This window comes from Pteropus alecto, unplaced genomic scaffold, assembly GCF_000325575.1.
Source record: "Pteropus alecto unplaced genomic scaffold, ASM32557v1 scaffold86, whole genome shotgun sequence".
Classification (NCBI taxonomy): Eukaryota; Metazoa; Chordata; class Mammalia; order Chiroptera; family Pteropodidae; genus Pteropus; species Pteropus alecto.
This window is the reverse complement of record NW_006442109.1, coordinates 6,497,564-6,519,404: the sequence shown is the minus strand read 5'-3', so window position 1 is coordinate 6,519,404 and position 21,841 is coordinate 6,497,564. Positions and strand designations below refer to the sequence as shown.

Here is a 21,841-nt window from a genome sequence, read left to right as displayed (position 1 = left end):
CCAGATTTTGATGTGTTGTTATTTTCACTTTATTTGGTTCAAAGTACTTTTTAGTTTCTCTTTTGATTTATTCCTTGACCCACGGGTTACTTAACCGTGCTTTACTTAGTTTCCCCATATTTGGGACATTCCAGAAATATTTGTTAATTGATTTGTAATTTAATTGCATGTGGTAGAGAGTATAGTTTGTATTCCTTGACTCATTTTAAATGTATTGAGACATATGTGGTCTATCTTAGTAAATGCTCTGTGGGCACTTGAAAAATCACATATATCCCACTGTTGACTAAAATGTCAGTAAGGTCGGGTTGGTTGATTGTGTTATTCAAGTCTTCCATATCCTTACTGATTTTCTGCCTATTTGTTCTGCAAAATTACTGAGAGGGGTTCTGAAATATCTGACTATAATTGTGTATTAATCTATTTCTCCTTACAGTTTTTGCAGGCTCTTGTGCATTTATTTTGAAGCTGTGCTATTAGGTAGGGGGCATAAACATTTAGGGTTGTTATGTCTTTTGATGAAATGACCTTCTTTAGTAATATTCTTTGCTCTGAAGTCTACTTTCTCTGATATTAATAGGGCCAGTCTGGCTTTGTTTTGAATAGTCAGTATGGTGTATCTTTTTATTTCCTTTTATTTTTGACCTATTTGTGTCTTTATATAAGTATTTTCTTATAGGCAGCATCTAGTTGGGTCTTGCCTTTTTCCATTCTAACAAATCTCTGCCCTGTTTTTTTTTTTAAATTTTAATAAAATTATGTATATTTAAGGTGTACAACATGATGATTTGATATACATATACATAGTGAAATGATTATTTGCATCAAAGTGGTTAACAGATCATCTCCTCACATAGTTTCTATGTTTTTTCTTTTTTTTTGTGATGAGAGCACCTAAATCTATCCTCTTAACATATTTTCAGTATTCAGTACAGTATTAACTACAGTTATCATCAGTAATCAGTAAACATACATGACTTCAACTTTATACTCTTTGACCAACATCTCTCCATTTCTCTTCCCTGCCTTTACCCAGTCCCTGGTAACCACCATTCTACTTTCTGCATCTGTGAATTCAACTTTGTTAGATTCTATAATAAGTGAGATCATACAGTATTTGTCTTTCTGTGCCTGGCTTATTTCACTTAGCATAATGTCCTCCAGGTTCATCTATGTTGTCACAAATGACAGGATTCTCTTCTTTTTTATAGTTGAATAACTTTCCTGTGTGTGTGTGTGTTTGGGCGCTCATGTGTGAGCACACACGTGTCATACTTTCTTTATGCATTCATTTCTTGGCAGACACCAGATGTTGAAGTTTGTCAGCATAACAGAATTTTTAAATTAGAACTAATCTTGGAGGACATTCCTTCCAAAAAGACTCATTTTATACTTAGGGAACTAGAAGTATAGAAGACATTATAGTCATATACCAGGGCCAGAATGCAAACTCAAGTTTTTCCTTTGTTTTTTACTTCCATTCAGTACTCTATTACCTACAGAAGCAATGAACTTTGCAAACTAAGATACGAAGAAAACTAATCTGTCGATAATTATCTGCTATGAGTGTATGATTAGCTTTGTATTTTATGTGGATTCGAAGAGTAGATTTCTATCTGAATATCATAGAAATATATATATACACACATATATATGGGGGGAGGGAGGGAAGGAGAAAGGGAGATGATTTATTTTCATATATTAAAAATAGGATTTGGCATGGTATGTCTTTTAAAGAAATGTGGAAACCAACTCTTCTCAAAATGACTAGAGCTTTCTCTTACATCAGGTCAATTTCTCAGTTTCTAAAATAGGAAAGAACATATAGAATGTCAATCTCACTGCTAATCTAGGAAGTGTAGGAATAGAAGCATCAATTAATAATTATCAGTTGTAAATTACCAAAATAAAAACATAAGCACTACTACTTAATCCCTCTTACTAATTTAAATGTGTAAAGTATATGAATAAAATTGTTAACTGCTAATTTTCTCAGTAAGTAGTCTATCAGGGCACTGAAAAAATAAATTGGGAGAAATGCTGCACTCTATACTCCTATTGAAGAGTCACAACCAACTTTAACATATTAAAAGCTCTCAAAGATCTAAAATAAAGTAATCTTTGCTTAATACCATGTTTAACAAGCTTAGAAAAAAAATTTTTGCTATCAATGACTCATATTAATATCACAGAACTAGAATTTCCAGATAATATTCTGGGTTGTTATGTTAATTTATTCTCTTCTGGCGAGAAATGGCAAAAGACCATGTATACCAGATCAGCTTAAATGAATTCCTGTGACTCATTTACAAAAGAAATAACTAGGCTTACAGAATTATAATATGAGAAGTTAACAGAAAAATTTGGTTTACTCTTATTCTTTTGGGCAGATCACCATTTTATAGTATTCTATTATGAAACTAGAACTGCCTTTCTAGCTACAGCAGCAAATGTAGTACCTGTAGAGTTTCTCTGCATACATAGGCTATTTGTAATTCTGATAATGGTCCAGTAACTAGAAAGAAAAAAAAGAGACCACATTGTTACACATTTTAATACAACAGATTAAAAACAGTTTACTTTTAAAATGACAAACTATTATAAAATATCTTCTATATACATCACTGGGTGACCTCATCATAAGCATAAATTCTTATAATCAGGAAACAACAAAAAAAGTAAAGATGAGAATTAGAAATGTACTTTAAAACTAGAAGATTTACTCCATAACAACTTTGGTCAGTGAAAATATTAGGCACCCATTATGTGCAAAGCACGTAACTAGGAAACGCAGGATGTTCTATAGAAAGCATTGGACATGCTCTCAATCTTGAACAATTTTTCAAAATAAATCTGAGAAATTAGAAAAACATGTATAATTAAATACAGCTATACGAAGAAGTAGAGAACCATAAAGAGGTCAATTGCTGAAATGTACTAAAAGGCATCATATACTTTTTAAAAGGTCAACATATTATTTCTTTAATATAATTCTTTACTGTAGCTATCAGAACAGGAAGGCTTGATCTAGTACCTTATCTAAGAATTTAAAAAGTAAGAAGGTCACTTCTGACAACCAGCTCTCTCCCTATTATGAAATATAAAATATAAGTACCCAACCAGAGGCTTTGGAAATACGTCCAATACTATGAGAGAATATTTGAAATCTGGGGTGGCTATTTACTGACAGTGAAACTAAATCAGGTAATCTTGAGAGAAATATTTTATAGCATATTTTGTTCACTCGCTCTTTATACCTACTCAGGTAGATAAAATTTTGATTCTTAGTAACTTGATGGAATAGTAGTAAAAGAAGGAAAGCCACTTATTCTATTAACAGTTTATTATAAGTGTAACTGTTCTTAATTACTATGCTATCTAACATACTATTTTCAGAAATGGATACTTCTTAGATTCAATTTAATTAAACAAATATCAGGTTTTTATAATGGAAAGTAAAAATTTCATGAAGAAATAAAATTAATGCCTTAAAACAATTAAGTTTAAAATAGGTAGTGAAAAATGCCATCTATATAGTTTTATTTATCCATATTCTTGAGTTCTAACCCTATAAAAGTGTGAATGGAGAAAAATTATAATTGTTATATAAAAGCTATATAAGAGATAATTCTTCATAAAATCATAGAAAAAACTTTTAAATCAAGTAGCAAAGAGCTATTTCCTATCAATACCTCTTTAAAATTAACAATAGAGTATAACAGAACGGTCATTCTAGTATGGTACATAAGAAAATAAAAGACAACGCAATAGAGAATAAAACTTATTTTTCTTTTAAAAAAATGAAATTAGTTCTTGCTTTAAAAACTCTAATATTTTGTATATTTGTAATATTTATATGGCATTAAATATTATTTTAAATAAAAAGAGGCAGTGACCAGAGTTTAGACATTGGTCACAATTTTTCTGTCGCAGGTTATATGTTGTGACAAAATTAGATAATTATTATTTTTATTAATTTATAATTAAATGATGCAACAATACATTTTCATTATAATTCAAACTTTTATGAGTCTCACTTCAATTAATGACTTATTAATTTGATATATATCCTTTTATTTTGCTGTACATTTACATTCATAGGCATACTTTTAAAAATATAATTTTAAAAAGTCTAAGTATGATCAATTATGCTATACATATTTTTTCATGATTCATTTTTTCCATTTAAAAAAGGCCTTGGAGAGATATACCCAGGTCAATATAAATAAAACTACTTCATCTTTTTAGTGCTTCATGATATTCCATATTATAGATGCAGTGTATATTTAACTAATGCTCTATTGGTCGCCATTTAAAAAATTCAACTTCTACGAGCTATAAATATTTTTTAAACTGGAAGAGCACTTATTTTTACATCTACTATGGCTGCATTAGTAAGTTGCACTTGTAAATTTATCAACTGCATGAAATTTGATAAGATTGTCAATATAAAGATTTCAGCATAGAATGTTTAAAAATACTTCTTAAATGTTTAAAAATACATAATCCTTAATAAATTATACAATGCATAGTGCAATGGGAGTTTTATTATCTCATATCCAGTTAAATTAAAGGTATTTTATGGAATCTATGCTTAGTCTTATAAACTCTAGAAATTATGAAAATTGTCAACAAAACAAATTGGAAACTAAACTGTAGAGCTAAAATAAGAACTATTTCTAAATACTATTATGAGGTAAAATCATATTCAACTCAGAAAACTGCCTAAATTAAAAGAATGCTAAATACTCCGTATTTTTAAAAAGATATATTTTTTAATACAGAAATATTATAGCAACTAAATTGCTTTCCTAGTTAGGTTAAATTATTAAGGTAGATACATAATTTCCTTTTATGTGAGAGTTATCCCTCTCATTCCAATTCTTATTTACAAGAAAGTTCAGACAGTTTCATTTATAGGTAAAATTCTTTCTTCCTAAAGACTACATCTATAAAATAAAATTTGGACTGTTCAAGTACTGTTGAATTTCTCAGTTCAAGCTCCAGCAAATTTAACTGAATAACCATCAAAAAATTAAATTTTGATTTCTTTTATGCAATATTCTAGAATAGAAGAATGTAAAATAGTAAATCTATCTGTTAATATCCCTGGTTAACTAGACATATCAAACAACAATCATTAAAGTCAAAGTCAGTTTTAAAATATAAAGACAAATTAACAGTACCATGATAAATATCCTGAAGTGATCCACCACCACAGTATTCCATACAAATCCATAGTTTTTCCCGACTAATACGAAAGAGAAAGAAAATTGAATTAGCTAGTAATTCTCAATCACTGATATACCCTGAAGCCTTCACTCTTCAGCATACCAAGGTTTAGGATGGATTACAGAGTGTAACAGGAAATTGCCCTGCAATCTCTTTTCAAGATATAGAAAAGCATATTAACTTCAGCTTTGTTTCCATCTTATAAGAGTTAGAATATGATCATTTTTATAAGCTAAAAGACTTACTTGTAATGACATTCATAATATTTCATTAAGGTTGCCAGATAAGGCATAACTGCATAAATGGAAGTGTCACTATTAATATTACAGAAAACCATAAGAAACCTGAAAACTTTTAGAACTTTAGAAAATATAATTTTAAAAATTTATATGGGTCTATGGCCATGCCACCCCAAACACGCCTGTCTGAACTCGGAAGCAAGCAGGGTTGGGCCTGGTTAGTACTTGGATGGGAGATCACCTAGGAAGACCCGGTGCTGTAGGCGAGGAAAAAAAAAAATTATATGCCTCAACAGCACTGATATGAAGGGAGGGAGAGTGGTAGCAAAGAAATATAAAATACAAAGAGAGACAGATGCTTTTATTTTTTACCTGAGATAACTCCCAAAGTAGGCAACAATATTGCAATGTTTACATTCTTTAACCATAAATATTTCTTGTTGAATCAAAGAAAAATCATCTCCTGAAAAACAAAATGATAATAATTTGGTTACCATGTTACAGTTTGAGTCTCTACATATGGGAAAGAAGGAAAACTTTACAATAAATATTAGATAAACATTAGAGATGAAGAATTAGACATTCTTAATACTTCAATGGGAATGAAACAGGTACATTCGTTCTATAAAGCCAGAAGCCTTAAAAATGTACAAAATCTTGGAGCTCATAATTTCATTTCAAAAAATTTTTTCTTTAGATATGCAGAGATGGATGTTCCCTAGGGTGTGACTTAATAATGAAAGAATGGTTAAATAACTTATGATACAGTTATAGATATTATAATATAGATAAAACATGTTTTAATATGAAAATATGTTCATGATATACTAAGCAAAAGAGATATTTTACATAATTATGTAAGTATATATGTATATAGGAAAAATATATCAAAAAGTATATAATGTTTATGTCTAGGTGGTAAAATTAAAAGTAATTTTGCTTCTTTTCTTATTTGCATTTTCCAATTTGTCTATCAAAAAGCTGTTTTAGTTGTTCAACTAGAAAATCTTATATTAAAATGAAATATTGGTTATTTATGGAAATTTTATGATTATAGGAATACTACCTAAAATAGTACTGTCACCACTAAACTTCCTTTTAAATAGAAATAGTGTTTATTTCAGTAAAAGGAGCTTATGAAGTGAGGCAAAATGACTGATGTGTATAATATAAAGGCAATATAATGTAGAAGTTAAGACATACCTGGATTCAAACCTGATGCGGCCATTCACTAGCAATGTAACTTGGACAACATAACCCTTCTGAGCTACAGCTGAATCTGTTCAGTAGCATCTAGATTAATTCTACCTATTTAGTTTTCTTATCTACCACTTTCCTAAACATTCTCTACATTTTAGTAATACCAAGCTGCTGGCCATTTTTGTAACAAATTTTTATGTCTCCCATGTTTCTGTTTATGTGATTTCCTCAGTTAAGAACGTTGTGAGAAAGGTAATATACATAGAGCATTGAATACAATGTTTGACACAGAATAAATGCAACAGCAATATTACTATATGCTGGAGAGGAGAAAGATTCAAACAAAAGTGTTCCTTATTAGGACATCATTGTTAGATACTGGTTTGAAATGGTCTTTTGACCATTACAAAATGAACCTAAAGCAACTCCAGGTTCAAAACCAGTGGTGTCCAGATAGGCTCTGGCTCTAACTTAAAGTCATCTTAGAAAAACATACATGGCTAAGAAGGAAAAACTGAGAAATTAGGTCTTCAAACAAAGGTCTCATACAAATCAGAGATATTTTTTCCAATCTATATTTCCAATTTTCAATTCAGAGTCAAAATAAAGCCCTAAATATTTTCTGCATGTCATAAAATACCTTTCAAAGAATCAATCATTACTGATGTGGTTTCTATATATATATATATATGTAGTTTAATACACAACAAATTTATAATCACTTAGGTACTCTTTTCAACAGTCCTTTCATATAAATGTTAGTTGATAATCATTCAGTTAAAGAATATAGTGTGCTAACAATTTTAAAGAATTAGATAAACCAAATAAGGGTACAATTTTCCAACAATTAAAAATCTGAGTAAAAATCACTGAAGAAAATCTAGCTTTTATTTATAAATTTGGAAAACATGTATTACATAAATGGTTACATATACCTTTAAAAGTACACCATAATTAAAAATTTATTTCAGCATGTACCAAATAGTTTCTAAAGAGTAAGAAAAAAAATTATTTCTTAATAGTCTGCTAATGGAAGGGGATCAATGGAGATCATCCAAAACAAATGTATGCATAGTGGTATATAAAAAATATCTGGAAGGAAAGAGGAAAAAACACCTCTTTGAGTGGGAATAGGACAGGAGAACTTTCCTTAGTAAAGCCTTTGAGTGGGAATAGGTCAGGAGAACTTTCCTTAGTAAAGCCTACACATAAATCATATCTTCATTATACTCTTAAACAATAAAATAATCTTGGAATGCTTTAACTCTATTACCTTTTCCTAACTCACATGCTTTTGTAGGCCAGAATTTTAGTTCTTTTCTAGAGCCTCATAAAATGCCATCTTCATTATCATTGTTAGTTCACACAGGTATGTTGTCTTTTCAAAAAGATTTATTCATAGTTATCATTTTCTTTGCTTTTCCTTACTTTTTGCAACTCAGCCTTACCATCTGGGATCACATTCCTTTTTTTGATGTTTTAGAATTTGCTTTAGTGAGGGTCTACTGGTACCATATACTATTAGTTTGTCTGAAAATGCCTTTATTTAAGCTTTAGTGAGGATCTACTGGTACCATATACTATTAGTTTGTCTGAAAATGCCTTTATTTAAGCTTCACTACTGAAATATATTTTCATTGATAATCCTTTTCTTTCAGCTCTTTGAAAATATCTACTCACTGTATTCTTTCTTTTTATCATTTTGAGAAGCCACTCTTAAGTCTTAATACATTCTTTTCTCTGTACTTAATGTCTTCTTTCTCTAGCTGATTGAAAGATCATTTGTTTTTAGCATTCTTCATTTTCACTACTATACATACACATGTGCATTTCTTTTTATTTATTCTGGTCAGAATTCTTAAATATTCAGTTTTTCTATCAGTTCTGAAAAAATTTTCAACATAAATACTTCAAATATTGCCTTTGCCCAATTGTATCCCTACCCTGATGAGATCTGTTAGATCTTTTCACTCTGTCTTCACGTATTTTATATTCTTTCATATTTTTTATCTCTTTGCTTCTCTATGCTACATTTTGCATAGTTTCTTCATTCCCTCATCAGCTATGTCTAAGTTGTTACACATACTAAATTTTAAATCTGTAACTTTCACTTCTGGAAAATCAATTTGGTTATTTTCAAATCTGCTCATCTTTAACAGTTTCTTTTTCCTCAATAATTTCAAATCATTCTTTTATTTATCTAATCAATATATAGAACATATAATTCCAAAATCTGATATCTTCATGGGTCTGTCCTGTTGGTTCTGCTGGTTCTTGCTCAGGCATCTTTACTCCTTGTGTCTTTTGTGATTTTTGACTCTGAGCTCTTATTTCTTGGAACTTTATTTGTGGGAATTCTCGGAAATTTGAGTTAAAGGTGAGAGACTACATTAGTTTCTGCTAGGTGTACTACCTTACAACAAGGGTCCCCAGCTCCCAGGCCATGGACTGGTAGTGGTCTGTGACCTGTTAAGAACTGGGCCACACAGCAGGAGGTGAGCAGTGGGGAAGGGAGAGAAGCCTCATTTTTGTATTTGCAGTCGCTCTCCAGTGCTAGCATCACTGCCTCAGCTCCATCTCGGATCATCGGACATTAGATTCTCACAGGAGCACCAGTCCCTGCTGCCAAAAAAGTTGGGGACCACTGCCTTACAAGACATCTGCAACTAAAAAATCAAGGTTTTTAAAGTCACAAACATAGTGTGACTCCAATTCAAAACAAGCAATATTTACTGACATTGTTTGCAGATGACACAATACCATATATAGAGAACTCCACAGATTCCACCAAAAAACTCTTAGAACTAATAAATGAATTTGGTAAAGTAGCAGGATACAAAATATTCAGAAATGGGTTGCATTTTTATATATCAAAAATGAACTATCAGAAAGAGAAATTTAAAAAACAATCCCATTTACAATTGCACCAAAAAAATAAAATACCTAAGAATAAATTTAACCAAGGAAGTTAAAACTATTAAGACACTAAAGAAAGCAACTGAAAATGATACACATAAATGGGAGGATACACCGAGCTCATGGTAGGAAGAACTAACATCGATAAAATGTCCATACTACCAAAAGCAGTCTACAGATTCAATAAAATCCCTATCAAAATACCAATGCACTTTTCATAGAACTAGAACAAATAATCCTAAAATTTATATTGGAACCAAAAAAGACCCTAAATAGCCAAAGCAATATTGAAAAAGAACAAAATTGGAAGTATCATGTTGCCTGATAGTAAGCTATATTACAATGCTTATGAAAATAAACTCAGTATAGATTAGAGACTTAAATGTAAGACCCGAAACCATAAAACTCCTAGAAAAAAAACACAGTCGATAAACACTTCAACATTTGTCTTAACAATATTTTTTTTGAATATGTCTCCTAAGGCAAAGTCAAAAGCAAAAATAAGTAAATGGGACTATATCAAACTAAAAACCTTTTGTACCAAAAAAGAAACCATCAATACAACAAAAAAGGCAATCTACTGGATAGGAGAAAATATTTGCAAATGATACATTCAATAAGGGGTTAATATCCAAAATATATATAAAGAACTCATATAGCTCAACATAAAAAAAAAAAAATCTGATTAAAAAATGGGCAGAGCAAAGCACAGAAGAGAAAATTCTCTAACTCCAGGACAAAAGAAGGATAAATCTCATCTCACAAAGAGACAGGACAAGAACATGAACTAATTGAGAGCATGCTCCTGCTGGAATGATTTGCTAACAACTGTAAAAATTTGGAGCTATACTGGAAATTTTCACAGATAAGTTACAAGAAGGATCCCAGTTGGTGAACGGATTTGGTGGAACTGGAGGTATCTTGTGTTACTGAGTTGATTTCCAGGGAATGTAATACCAAGGAGGGGACTATGAATTTTTTGACCTTGATGACTATTAAAAATGATAGTAGACATGGGTCCAGTAAAATGTGCCTCGCCCTCCAGCATCCAACGCAAGGAGCATATTTGTGATGGAATCCAAACAGATCCCTGCCTTATAACAGAACACTTCTAGAACTTAATCCATGACCACTGGATATTGAAAAAAACAAAACAAAACAAAACAAAACCAGACCCAGCCTTTCCCTTTGGTTTATCATCATGGTGTCAGAGTAGAGCCTACGACTAAGTACCTGCATGCCACTTTGGACTAATTTAAACAAGAATCTCAGTTTTTACTTTTACTTAACATTGAAATTGGTTGTTTTTATATTTTGTGGAAAAAATGGTACTTTTAACATTTATACATAGAAGCAAAAATACCTTAACTGTTATAAACCTTCAAAAGTTAATAGAAATGAGATCATACAGTTTTGTTTCTTATTCTGAAGAGATAAATTAAACTGCTATATTTCACAGTGACCCATTTACATGGCATTCTCAGCTTAGATTGCATAAAAAATATATGTGGTGAAATTTTGGGGGGGAAAATAGGCAAAAGAAAATGAATAGACATTTCTCCAAAGAGGACATACAGATGGCAAATAGACACATGAAAATATGTTCAACATCACTGATCATCGGAAAAATGCAAATCAAAACCACAATGAAATACACCTCACGCCTGGTCAGAATGGCTATTATCAATAAAGCAACAAATAAACAAGTGATGGCAAGGATGTGAAGAAAAGGGAATCCTCATGCACTACTGGTGGGACTGTTAATTGGTATAGCCACCATGGAAAACAGTATGGAGATTTCTCAAAAAATTAAAAATAGAACTGTCATATGACTCAGCAATTCCACTTCTGGGTATTTATTCAAAGAAATCCAAAACACTAATTTGAAAAGATATAGGCACCCCAATGTTCATGACAGTATTATTTACAATAGCCAATCTATGGAAGCAACCTAGGTGTCCATCAATAGATGAATGGATAAAGAAGCTGTGGTACATACATACAATGAAATATTACCCAGCCACAAAAAAGAATGAAATCTTGCTATTTGTGACAGCATGGATGGACTCAGAGGGTATTATTATGCTAAGTGAAATAAGTCAGAGAAACACAAACACCATATGATTTTACTTACATGTGGAATCTAAAAACAAAATAAATGGACAAGCAAAACATAAACTCATAGGTATAGAGAACAAATTGATGGGAGGGGGATTGAGAGGATGGGTTAAAAAGGTGAAAGAGATGCTCTGCAGATGCTGGACCTGCTGGCACCACAGACACAGCTGCTGTGCTGCACCTATGATATTAGGGCAAAGAAGTAGCTATTTCTACACTCAGTGCCCAGAACAGTGGGCACTAAGAATGGTCTGTAGCCTAACACTCCTCAGAAGGAAAAAAAAAAGTGAAAGAGATTAAGAAGTACAAATTGCTGGTTATAAATACAGTTACAGAGATCCAAAGTACAGCACAGGGAATACGATCGATAGTTTTATAACTACATATGGTATCTAATGGATACTAGACTTAAAGGGGTGATCACTTTGCAAGGTATATAAATGTCTAATCACCATGTTATACACCTGAAACTAATTTAATATTGTATGTCAACTGTAACTGAAAAATGAATTTAAAAAAAAGACAAGAAATATGTTTTGTGGTCCTGGCTAGAGGATGGCAATTATATTTCTAGCTTACCCAGATAAAAATCCATTTGGGGTCCCAGCATTTTGCAGGGTGATGACTCTTCACCTAGGATGGGTCTTAGATTTTTTCTCCTATCCTTTGAGCCATATGTGAAGAACATAAAAGGCAAGTCACAATTTTATTTGGTTCAAAACAGTTTCCTCAAGATTTGAGCCTGCCTCAAGGTCCTGCCTATTTCTCTAGGTTTTAGCATTTGATTATTCCTTACTTTCTTACAAGATACCTAATCTCTTAGTTTCCTCATCTACATATGAGTATATAATAAAACTGCAGAGGATTATTTTGAGAATAAATTTAATATTTCTAAGATCATATTATGTACCATATAAGTATCTGTTATTATTATTATTTCTATTGCACTGCTGTATTTTTAAAAATTTACCACAATAAAAAATAATTTAAAATGACATGTACTAATAACGTACTAATACATTTCTAAAGTTTATGTAATCAATGCTAAAAATAGATATGAAGGGAAAAGTGATTTTACTGTACAGCTAATTAGGCATTTTTCAGAAAACCAATTAGTCCAATGCTCACTATTGTCAGGTAATTTTCAAATGTCCATGAAAATATAGTGACACTATGGTAGCAATCTTGTCAATTTGACAGTTCTGGCTAGCAATTAGGAAACATGAAATTGTTCCATTAAGCAAAATAAATATAGACTGTAAATAGATAGAACAGTCATTTCTAACAAAACATTTTCTTTCAGATGTCTATTTTAGATTCTGAAAACTCACCTATCAGTTTTAAATTAACTAATTTAGAATCTGGCATTGAAGTTCATCTTTTTTATTATATAGTAACAAAAAATAACTTAATTTCAATTTTATTTTGTGTTCAAAAGCAAATTGGCATCTAACGGAAACAAAAGACCCTAGCATTACAAGAGATTTTTTACCTATTAAATAGCAGAAAATGTCTCTTTAGCCTTTAGTTTTCTGTATCTATTATTTAAAAACAATAAAAGGACATTTTTGGTGGTGATCTGTAGAAAATTAACATTTTCTACTAAGTCAGACTTGAACTTTCCATACAGTGAAGATAGGGTGCCAATTTTTTATTTTACGGATTATTTTTAAAAAATCAAGATTATTAGATTTTTTAAACAGAAGTAAATACTGAAAAGCAAGAACATAGCACTTAACCAGAATAGCTGACATTTGTCCTATTTGGCCAAAACTCCTACTAGGGGATTTCTTTCAAGAACATTAACAAGGCAAACTAATGGCTGTTTAAATCTTTATAGACTTCTTGACTTATTAAAAATTTACTCTACTTTCTCTGCTTATAGTTCCAGGAAACAAGATGAGGTATTACAAAACAACTGAGAAAGGTTTTACACATCTATTCAGATATTTAAAGATTCTTGCCTATTTTGAAAACTGTCTACATTAATGAAATACATTTAACTTGTTATTTTATTTAAACATACTCAACTATTTTATGAATATTTCAAGTTAGCATTTTTAAAAACAAGCAAGCAAACAAGAGTGTACTGCAAGGACTCTGATGATTTACTTTCTCAAGAATCTTGTTCCTGTTCTGCTGTCGGCTGCCACTAGCTACAGACTTGTTTGAGCAAAATGAACATCTGTAAAATGAGTTAGAAGGCAGGCTGAAATTCAGACACAGACAGGAAAACATGGTGACAAACATCATCAAAATACCTGCCTGCTTTTCTAGGGCAGTTCTGATGTCTGACAAAGAGATGGAAAATGTAACTAAAAATAAAAATGGTATCACTGATAGTTTATTTTCAATACTAATCACTGGTAAGCCAAATTATTTGAATGTCACCATTTGTAAGATGTTGCCTATATTTAATAAGTACCTACTATTAAAATGAGATAAATCATTCTTGAAAATCATTTGCCTATGTATGTGAAGAGCACAAAAGTAGAGGGAATGTAGTTAGCATTAATATGATGGCTAAGTGGAGGGCCAGGGGAGGGAGGGAGCAACTGGGGGGATCGTTTTATGAACATTATAGATGTCTAACTAATGTACTGCATACTTGAAACTAATTTAAATAAATAAGTTTATTTAGAGAAAAGAAAAAGAATAGGGACATAGGAAAGAAAGCTGACTCATTTCTTTTTCAATTATTTTTACGGCGAATTAAAAAAAATTCTCTGTGCTAATCTATTTTTATTTTTAACTCTAATGTTTACTTTAGAATTTTTATGAGTATTAGGAAAAGCCTGAAAAGCAATTTGTTTTTCAGTAAAATTTTAAATATAATTAAATTAAATTAAATTTCCAGGGGCAAGTCGGTAAATACAGAATAAAATTCAGGACTCTAAAATTACTATAAACTTTAATAATCTATTTTTAACTCGGGTGAAAAGTATTAAGTTTACAGCTGCTATTTCATTCACTTAAAAAAAAAGTCTTGTTTATATTTTGTCAGACAAAAGGCTTTTTCTAAGTCATATTGGCAAATAATTATCTTCTCATGTTTAAATACAACTCTAAACCAGTTCATCTGTTAAATCAATACAAGGAAACACTTCTGTATCACATTGGCTTTAGTGTAATTTTTTAAAAAGCTGCAGAGTATAGTTAAGAATTCATTTCTGAAATACATCTGTCTCCAGAATTATCTGAAGTATCTGAACCAAATGTTGGAAAAATTCTTTGGCACACCATCATATTTTTGACCTAAACATTTCTTTAAGTCTGTTTCAGAAATATGAAAAACCTCATCAACTCTGGCTTTACTGAAAATGCTAAAAAACATCATGGTATAAAAATCTATGGTCATATAGGAAAAAAAAATTTTTAAGGCAAAAAGAGAAAAAAAGAAAAAAAAGAAAACAAATAAAATATAATGAGACGATGCAAATGAATAAAATCAGTCACTTAATGGAGGATCAATTCCTCAAATTCTAAAGCAGAGAGGATGAAAATGAATGAAACTATTTACTGAAAAGTATATATTTAAACTATAAGAAAAACTTATTTCTTGGGTAACTAATTTTATAGTTGTTACTAATTTTTAAAATTATAATTATTATTAACCATGAATCAAAATCTAAAGATATCATAAATATTAAGGGTTTATTTTCTGAACATCACAGCTTAGAGAAGATATGCTATATTGGTGCCGAAATCAGGCAGAAGCACCTACAAGAAGAAAATTATCAGGCCTGCCTTACAGTTTTCTCTAACAATATTCAAGGGAGTAAATGTCTATAGATTTTTTGAGAGTGGAGAAAAATGTGTGAGCAATAATTTTATACCTAGTCAATTAGTCATTCTTATGCAAAGGCATTTATAATATTCCCTTGTACAAAGAGTGCCCACTATGTGCCTATTGTGTTCCAGGTGTTGAAATATAACAGTGAAGACAAATCACTGTTATCATGGATCTTGCATTCTAGGAGAGAGAGACACACACCTTCAACAAATATACATATATGTGTGTGTGTATAGAAAGTATCAGGCAGTCACATGTCCTATGCAGAGAACTAAAATAACAAGGACCTGGGTGTCTACTTTAAATTAGGTAGTTGTAAATGGGTCTCTCTAAGGACATGACATTTAGGTTGAAACCTGAATGAGCAAGAGTCTTTTGAGCAAAGATCACAAAAAACAGTACTTTAGGAAGAATGGAAAGGCTACTTTAATCTCATACTGTTTAAATAAAAAGAAAATGGAGGCAGAGAATTTGAAAAGATACACAATAAACTCAAGAGAAGTAGACAGAGCAGATCATGTAGGATTTTATAAGCAGGGTTGAAAGTCTGAATATCATCCTAAGTGGGTTTGGAAGCTCCACAAAGGTTTAAGCAGGAGAGCACTATGATTTGTGTTTCAAAAGATCACTCTGGTAGCTTGTAGAAACTAGATGGTAGCAGATGGGAGGTATGGGAGAGGAAACGGGGACAAGAAGGGTGGAGATGGTAATAAAGAGAAGTACTTGGATGTAGGATATGTTTTGGATATGGAGTTGAAGGAACTTGCTGACTCTGGAGTGCAAATAAAAGAAAGAAGTCAAGGGCAAAGCCCACCAACAGTGGGCACTGAATCTATTTAAATATAAAACTAAATCTAAATTATCTGCATAACATATATTATAATTCTTTTTTTTTTACCAGACAAAATACTTTTTTAAAAATTATTACTGGGGTGGTTCCATAGAGTAGTGGTTAGCATGTCTGCTTTACACACATAAGGTCCTGGGTTCGAGCCTTAGTGGAGCCACGGTCCATATCCCTGGTGTGCCAGGCCCCGGATGTGCTAGGCCCCGGGTGCATGCTGTGAGCGCATGGGAGGAGAAGCCCCACCTTCAGAGATCCAGTTCTTAAGAGGAAATGAAAACCAGGAGTGAAAGTGGGGGGGAAGGTGTTAAAAAAAATTGTTATTATTAGTTTCAAGTATACAGTACATTGGTTAGACATTTATATAGTTTATAAAATGATCTCTCTGATTGCTCTTTTTCTCCTCTGGCTCTCTATCTAGCCATTACATTAATGCTGACTGAATTCCCTATGCCATACATTATAATTCTTAAAATAAAAAATATGCAGACTAACATACGCTTATGTCCCAGTACAATCAAAAAGTTCTGAGGCTAACCCCGACCCCCAAATAAACTAACAAATGTCTTTAAATTGATGAAGAGGAGCTGAAGAGGCAAGGGGAGTATAAATATGTGAAGTTCAACATTTTTAAATCCTGGAAGTAAATGACTATTTCATTAAGTTAATCAATCAAAACCACAAATTTAAGTATATTATTTAAAGTCTCACAAGCCATCCTCTGATAAAATTACAGACTGTTCCTTTCAAATTATCAGTAATAAAAATAAACTTCTAGCCATAATTTTTTAAAGCTTCAAAAAACATTAAGAACAAGAAATAAAAAACCCACAAGAACAGAAGATCAAACATCTCGTTAAACTATAACATAGTGATAGACTCATCTATTAAAAAAAGAAAGATTGAGACTGGGTTATAAAATAACACTCAAATACAATTTCTTATAAGAGAAACACCTAAAAACCAATGAAGGATTTAAAAAAACAGGAAGGATTAAAGTAAAATGTTAGGCCCAAGTATAGCAGCTCTCCCTATTTGTTATATGTTACATAAATGTAAAGAAAAAAAGGTAGACTGGCAATATCAATGTTGGACAACGTTACATTCAATGCCAAAAGGAAATCAAAGAACACTGAAAGTAACAATTCTATTGGAAAAACTATGAAAAATTAACAGAAAAAACTATCAGAAAAATATGAATTCTGTAAAACTGCCAGAAAGAAAATAAATCCAATAAAATCAATGACTTACATAAATATCAACAGTAACCAATTAGAAAGTTTAAGAGGGGGGGGGAAGTACCATTCACAATAGCAAAAAATATCATAAATATGAAAATTTATATGGCAAAAGTTGTATTTTCCTGAAGACCTGAATAACAAAAAATCCTTATTATTGTCAAAATGCCAAGTCTTCCAAATTAATCTCACAAGCTTTTTTTTATCTTTGATAAAAATGATTTTAAAGTTCTCTTAGGAAAAAAATTATGAAAACAGAAAGGAAATAACTGAAAAATAAAAGCAATGAAGATTATAAAATGCAATGAAAAGTTAGAATAATCAAAAACAGGATAGTACTAAATTACAAATAGAGAGAAAAAAATCACTGAAACAGAAAATAAAACTCATGCTTACATAGAAATTCAGTTTATGACAATTGGGGCATTTCGAATCTATGAATAAAAGACAGAGTTTATAGTAAACAGCTTTGGAAAACTGTCTAGCAATTTGAAAAAAGAATAGACCTAGAGCTCTTCTTCAGTCCTTAGAACAAAATCATGCCTAATGGAATACTTAAAACATTTAAGTACAAAGGAAGGACAAAAAGGAAAAAACGAGAAGAAATTAGAGTTAAATAGTTTTAGAATACCCTAGCAGAAAAGGCCTAAATATGAGAAAGAGAGGAATAGACATAGGAGCAAATTTATCTAAAATGAAAAAACAAAAAAACAAAAAACTTCCAAACAGAAAAGTACCATAAGCTGAGTATGAAGATAGAAGACAAACTGGGGACAACTTAAGACATATAAAGTCATTATTCTTAAAGTGCATATGGCTTTAAAAATCAATAACATAAAAGGCAAATAACCTGACAGAATTGCACAGAGCACAAGTATAGACAATTAACAGAATATAAAAATAGTGAAACACTAATATAAATCATCAAGCATTTACTAAACTTCTATGTTATTCTTTTGGGAGAAAGCTTTTAAACATTAGTCAATCCTTCTATGAGAATGAACTCTACCAAAGTCAGCAGCTTTTACAAAGCAAGGCAGTAAGAAATTCCAACCTTTCAAAGAGGCTTAATTTATGGTCCCAGAAATTAATCCTTATGTGTTAAATAATAGCATCATATAATGATATAATTTATTTTTTATGGTTTATTGAGAATTCAGAATTGTAGGAGTTAAAAAATATACTCATTAATTCATTATATGAACTATAATCATAAGTAGGCCAGACCCTCAAGTCAAGAAAGTGAAACGGTGCTATAACAAGCCCAGTGTACTCACTGAAGGCAGAGGATAAACATCTTTGTTTCCTCTGCAAATCCAGTCCATTCCTTTTCTGGACTATAATTGTCCCTTGAACATAAGTTGAATATTTGCTCAAGTGACTCCTCCAGGAAAGCAAATGCTTGCATAGTTCTATTCCTCCTATTTGTGTTAGTGACATTTTAGAGATCATTCTATGGGGGAAAGCAAATAAAAACTACAGTGAGGGGGTGGCTCCATAGTGTAGTGGTTAGCACGTCTGCTTTACATGCAGAAGGTCCTGGGTTCATGCCCAAGGTGGAGCCACGGACCATTCCCTGGGTGTGCCAGGGCCCCCAGGTGCGCCAAGCCCCGGACACGCCAAGTCGCCCAACCCAGGGTGCCAGGCCCCGGAGGTGCCAGGCCCAGGGTGCATGCCACGAGCATGTGAGAGGAGACGCCCCGCCTTCAGAGATCCAGTTCTTAAGGGGAAACAGCAACATTTATCGGTCAGGGGTGGAAACTGGGGCGGCGGGGGGGAATTAAAGAGGGAGAAAAAAAAAGCTACAATGAGATACCACCCCTTCACACCCATTAGGATGGATGCTATAACAAAACAGAAAAATAACAAGTGTTGGCAAGGATGTGAAGAAATTAGAATCCTTGAGCTCTGCTGGTAAGAATTGTAAAATTATTAGGTGGAACTTAATAAGGGGACTCTAAAAGATTATTATTATAACAATTTCTATTATCTAGGAAAAAAGAATACTATGCTACATCAGAAAGCTTATTCTTAGAGTGTTGAAGTATATGCTACCTCAGTAGTATCTATCTAATGAATCATACACATAATGATCAAAATATTATATTTAAAATGCAAAACCATCTTAACTGCTCAGATTAAGAAACTGTTTGCCTAATTATGGTCACACAATTACTCTACATGTCTAAGTTTATAAAGCAGCAAATAAACAGATCATTAACCATTCATCTATCTGGTCAAAAATTACTACTCCTCATTCCAATGAGGAGTAGTAATTTTCTTTTGAAAACTAGAAAAACACATAATAAAATTTACATGGACTCTCAAGAGACTTTCAGCAGCCAAAAGAACCTTGAAAAAGAAGAACAAAGCTGAATTTCCTCACATTTCCTGATTTCAAAACTTACTACAGAGCTAGAGCATCACAATAGTGTGACAGTAATACAAAGACACATGTAATCGGTTAACAGAAGAGCCCAGAAAAAACCCTTGCTTAGATGGTCAAATAATTTTTGATAAAGGTGCTAAGACCATTCAAAGGAGAAAGGACAGTCTTTTTAAGAAATTGTTGAAAACTGGATATCCATAAGCAAAAGAATGAAATTGGACCCTTACCTAACACCATATAAAAATTAACTCAAAATGGATCAAAGACTTCAATGTAAGACCTAAAATGGTAACTCTTATCTTCAGTATGACACCAAAAGGACAGATAATGAAAAAAAAAAATTAACGAATTGAACACTTCATGAAAATTTAAAAATGTGAATCAAAAAACTTACCAACAACAAAAAGGCAAACCACAGAATAAAATATACACAAATCACATGTCTGATAAGGGATTAATATCTAGAATATATATACAGAATTTCTAAACTCAACAACAAAAAAACAAACAATCCAATTCAAGAATGGACAAAGGACTTGAATACGCATTTCTCCAAAGCAGATATATAAATGGCCAATAAATACATGAAAAGATACTCAACATCATTAATCATTAGAAAAATGCAAATAAAACTATAAACCCAATAGGCTGCTATAACAAATAAAACAGAAAAAGAACAAGTGTTGGAGAAACTAGAACCCTTGGAAACCATTGGTAGGAATGTAAAATTGTACAGCTATTGTGGAGAATAGTATGGTAACCCCTCAAAAAATTAAAAATAGAATTACCGTATGATCTAACAATTCCATTTCTAGGTATATACTCAAAAGAATGAAAGCAAGGTCTTAAAAAATGCTCATGTTTATAGTAGCAGTGTTTATAATAGCTATAATGTGGAAGCAAGTGTCTATCAACAGATGAATAAGTAAAATGTGGGATATACATACAATGGAACATTATTCAGCCTTGAAAAGGAAGGAAATTCTGATATATGTGACAACATGGACGAACCATAAGGACATTATGCTAAGTGAAATAAATCAGTCACAGAAAGACAAATACTATATATGAAGTAAGTAAAGGTCAAAAATCACAAGAGATGGAAAATAGATGGTGGTTGCCAGGCACTAGGCGGAAGAGGGGAATGGAAAGTTATTGTTTACTAGATATAGAATTTCAGTTTTACAAGATGAAAAGAGTTCTGGAGATGGATGGTGGTAATGTGGTAGCACAACATTATAAATGTATTTTATACCAGTGAGCTGTACACTTAAAAATGGTTTCAGTGGTAAATTTTGTGTTATGTGTATTTTACTACAGTAAAAAAAACTTGGAGGGAAAAAAAGCTACTACTACTCTTGTTAGAAACTTTGAGCTACAACAATATGGATGTTCCTTGAGGGAGTTATTAAAAGTGCAACATATCTACAGATCTAGATATGTAGAATCTAAAAAACAAACAAACAAACAAACAAGCTCATGGATACAGAGAACAGACTGGAGGTGATGGGATGGGGAGGTGGGTAAAACGGGTGAAGAGATACAAAAGGTAGGAACTTCTTACTATAAAATAAATAAGTCATGAGGATATAATGTATAGCATGAATATAGTTAATAATATTGTACTGCATATTTGAGAGTTGCTAAGAAAGAACACCTTAAAAGTTCTCACCATAAAGAAAAAAAACTGTAATATGCATGGTGACAGATACTAACTAGACTTATTGTGATCCTTTCACAGTATATGCAAATATTGAATCATTATGTTGTATACCTGAAACTAACATAATGTTTTATGTCAATTATGCCTCAGTAAAAAAAAGAATATTTACTGACCTAGGAAATGTCCTTTATGTAATGTTGGTGGGAGAC

General features: G+C 31.7%; 1 protein-coding gene and 1 non-coding gene across 6 annotated transcripts in view; one reads left to right on the top strand and one right to left on the bottom strand.

Moving 5' to 3' along the window:
- MAP4K5 (mitogen-activated protein kinase kinase kinase kinase 5) overlaps positions 1-21,841 on the bottom strand; it is a 92,842-nt gene that overhangs the window by 48,943 nt on the left and 22,058 nt on the right. For all 5 annotated transcript variants that reach the window (XM_015596028.2, XM_015596027.2, XM_015596029.2 and 2 more), the window contains exons 4-6: positions 5,844-5,934; positions 5,187-5,251; positions 2,460-2,515 (exon numbers count right to left, since the gene is read on the bottom strand). In XM_015596028.2, coding sequence (XP_015451514.1) covers positions 2,460-2,515; positions 5,187-5,251; positions 5,844-5,934 — 212 coding nt within the window. The remainder of the gene's footprint in view (positions 1-2,459; positions 2,516-5,186; positions 5,252-5,843; positions 5,935-21,841) is intronic.
- LOC112469911 lies at positions 11,842-11,972 on the top strand. The gene has a single exon (XR_003042763.1). It is a non-coding gene; the product is annotated as a small nucleolar RNA SNORA43 (small nucleolar RNA).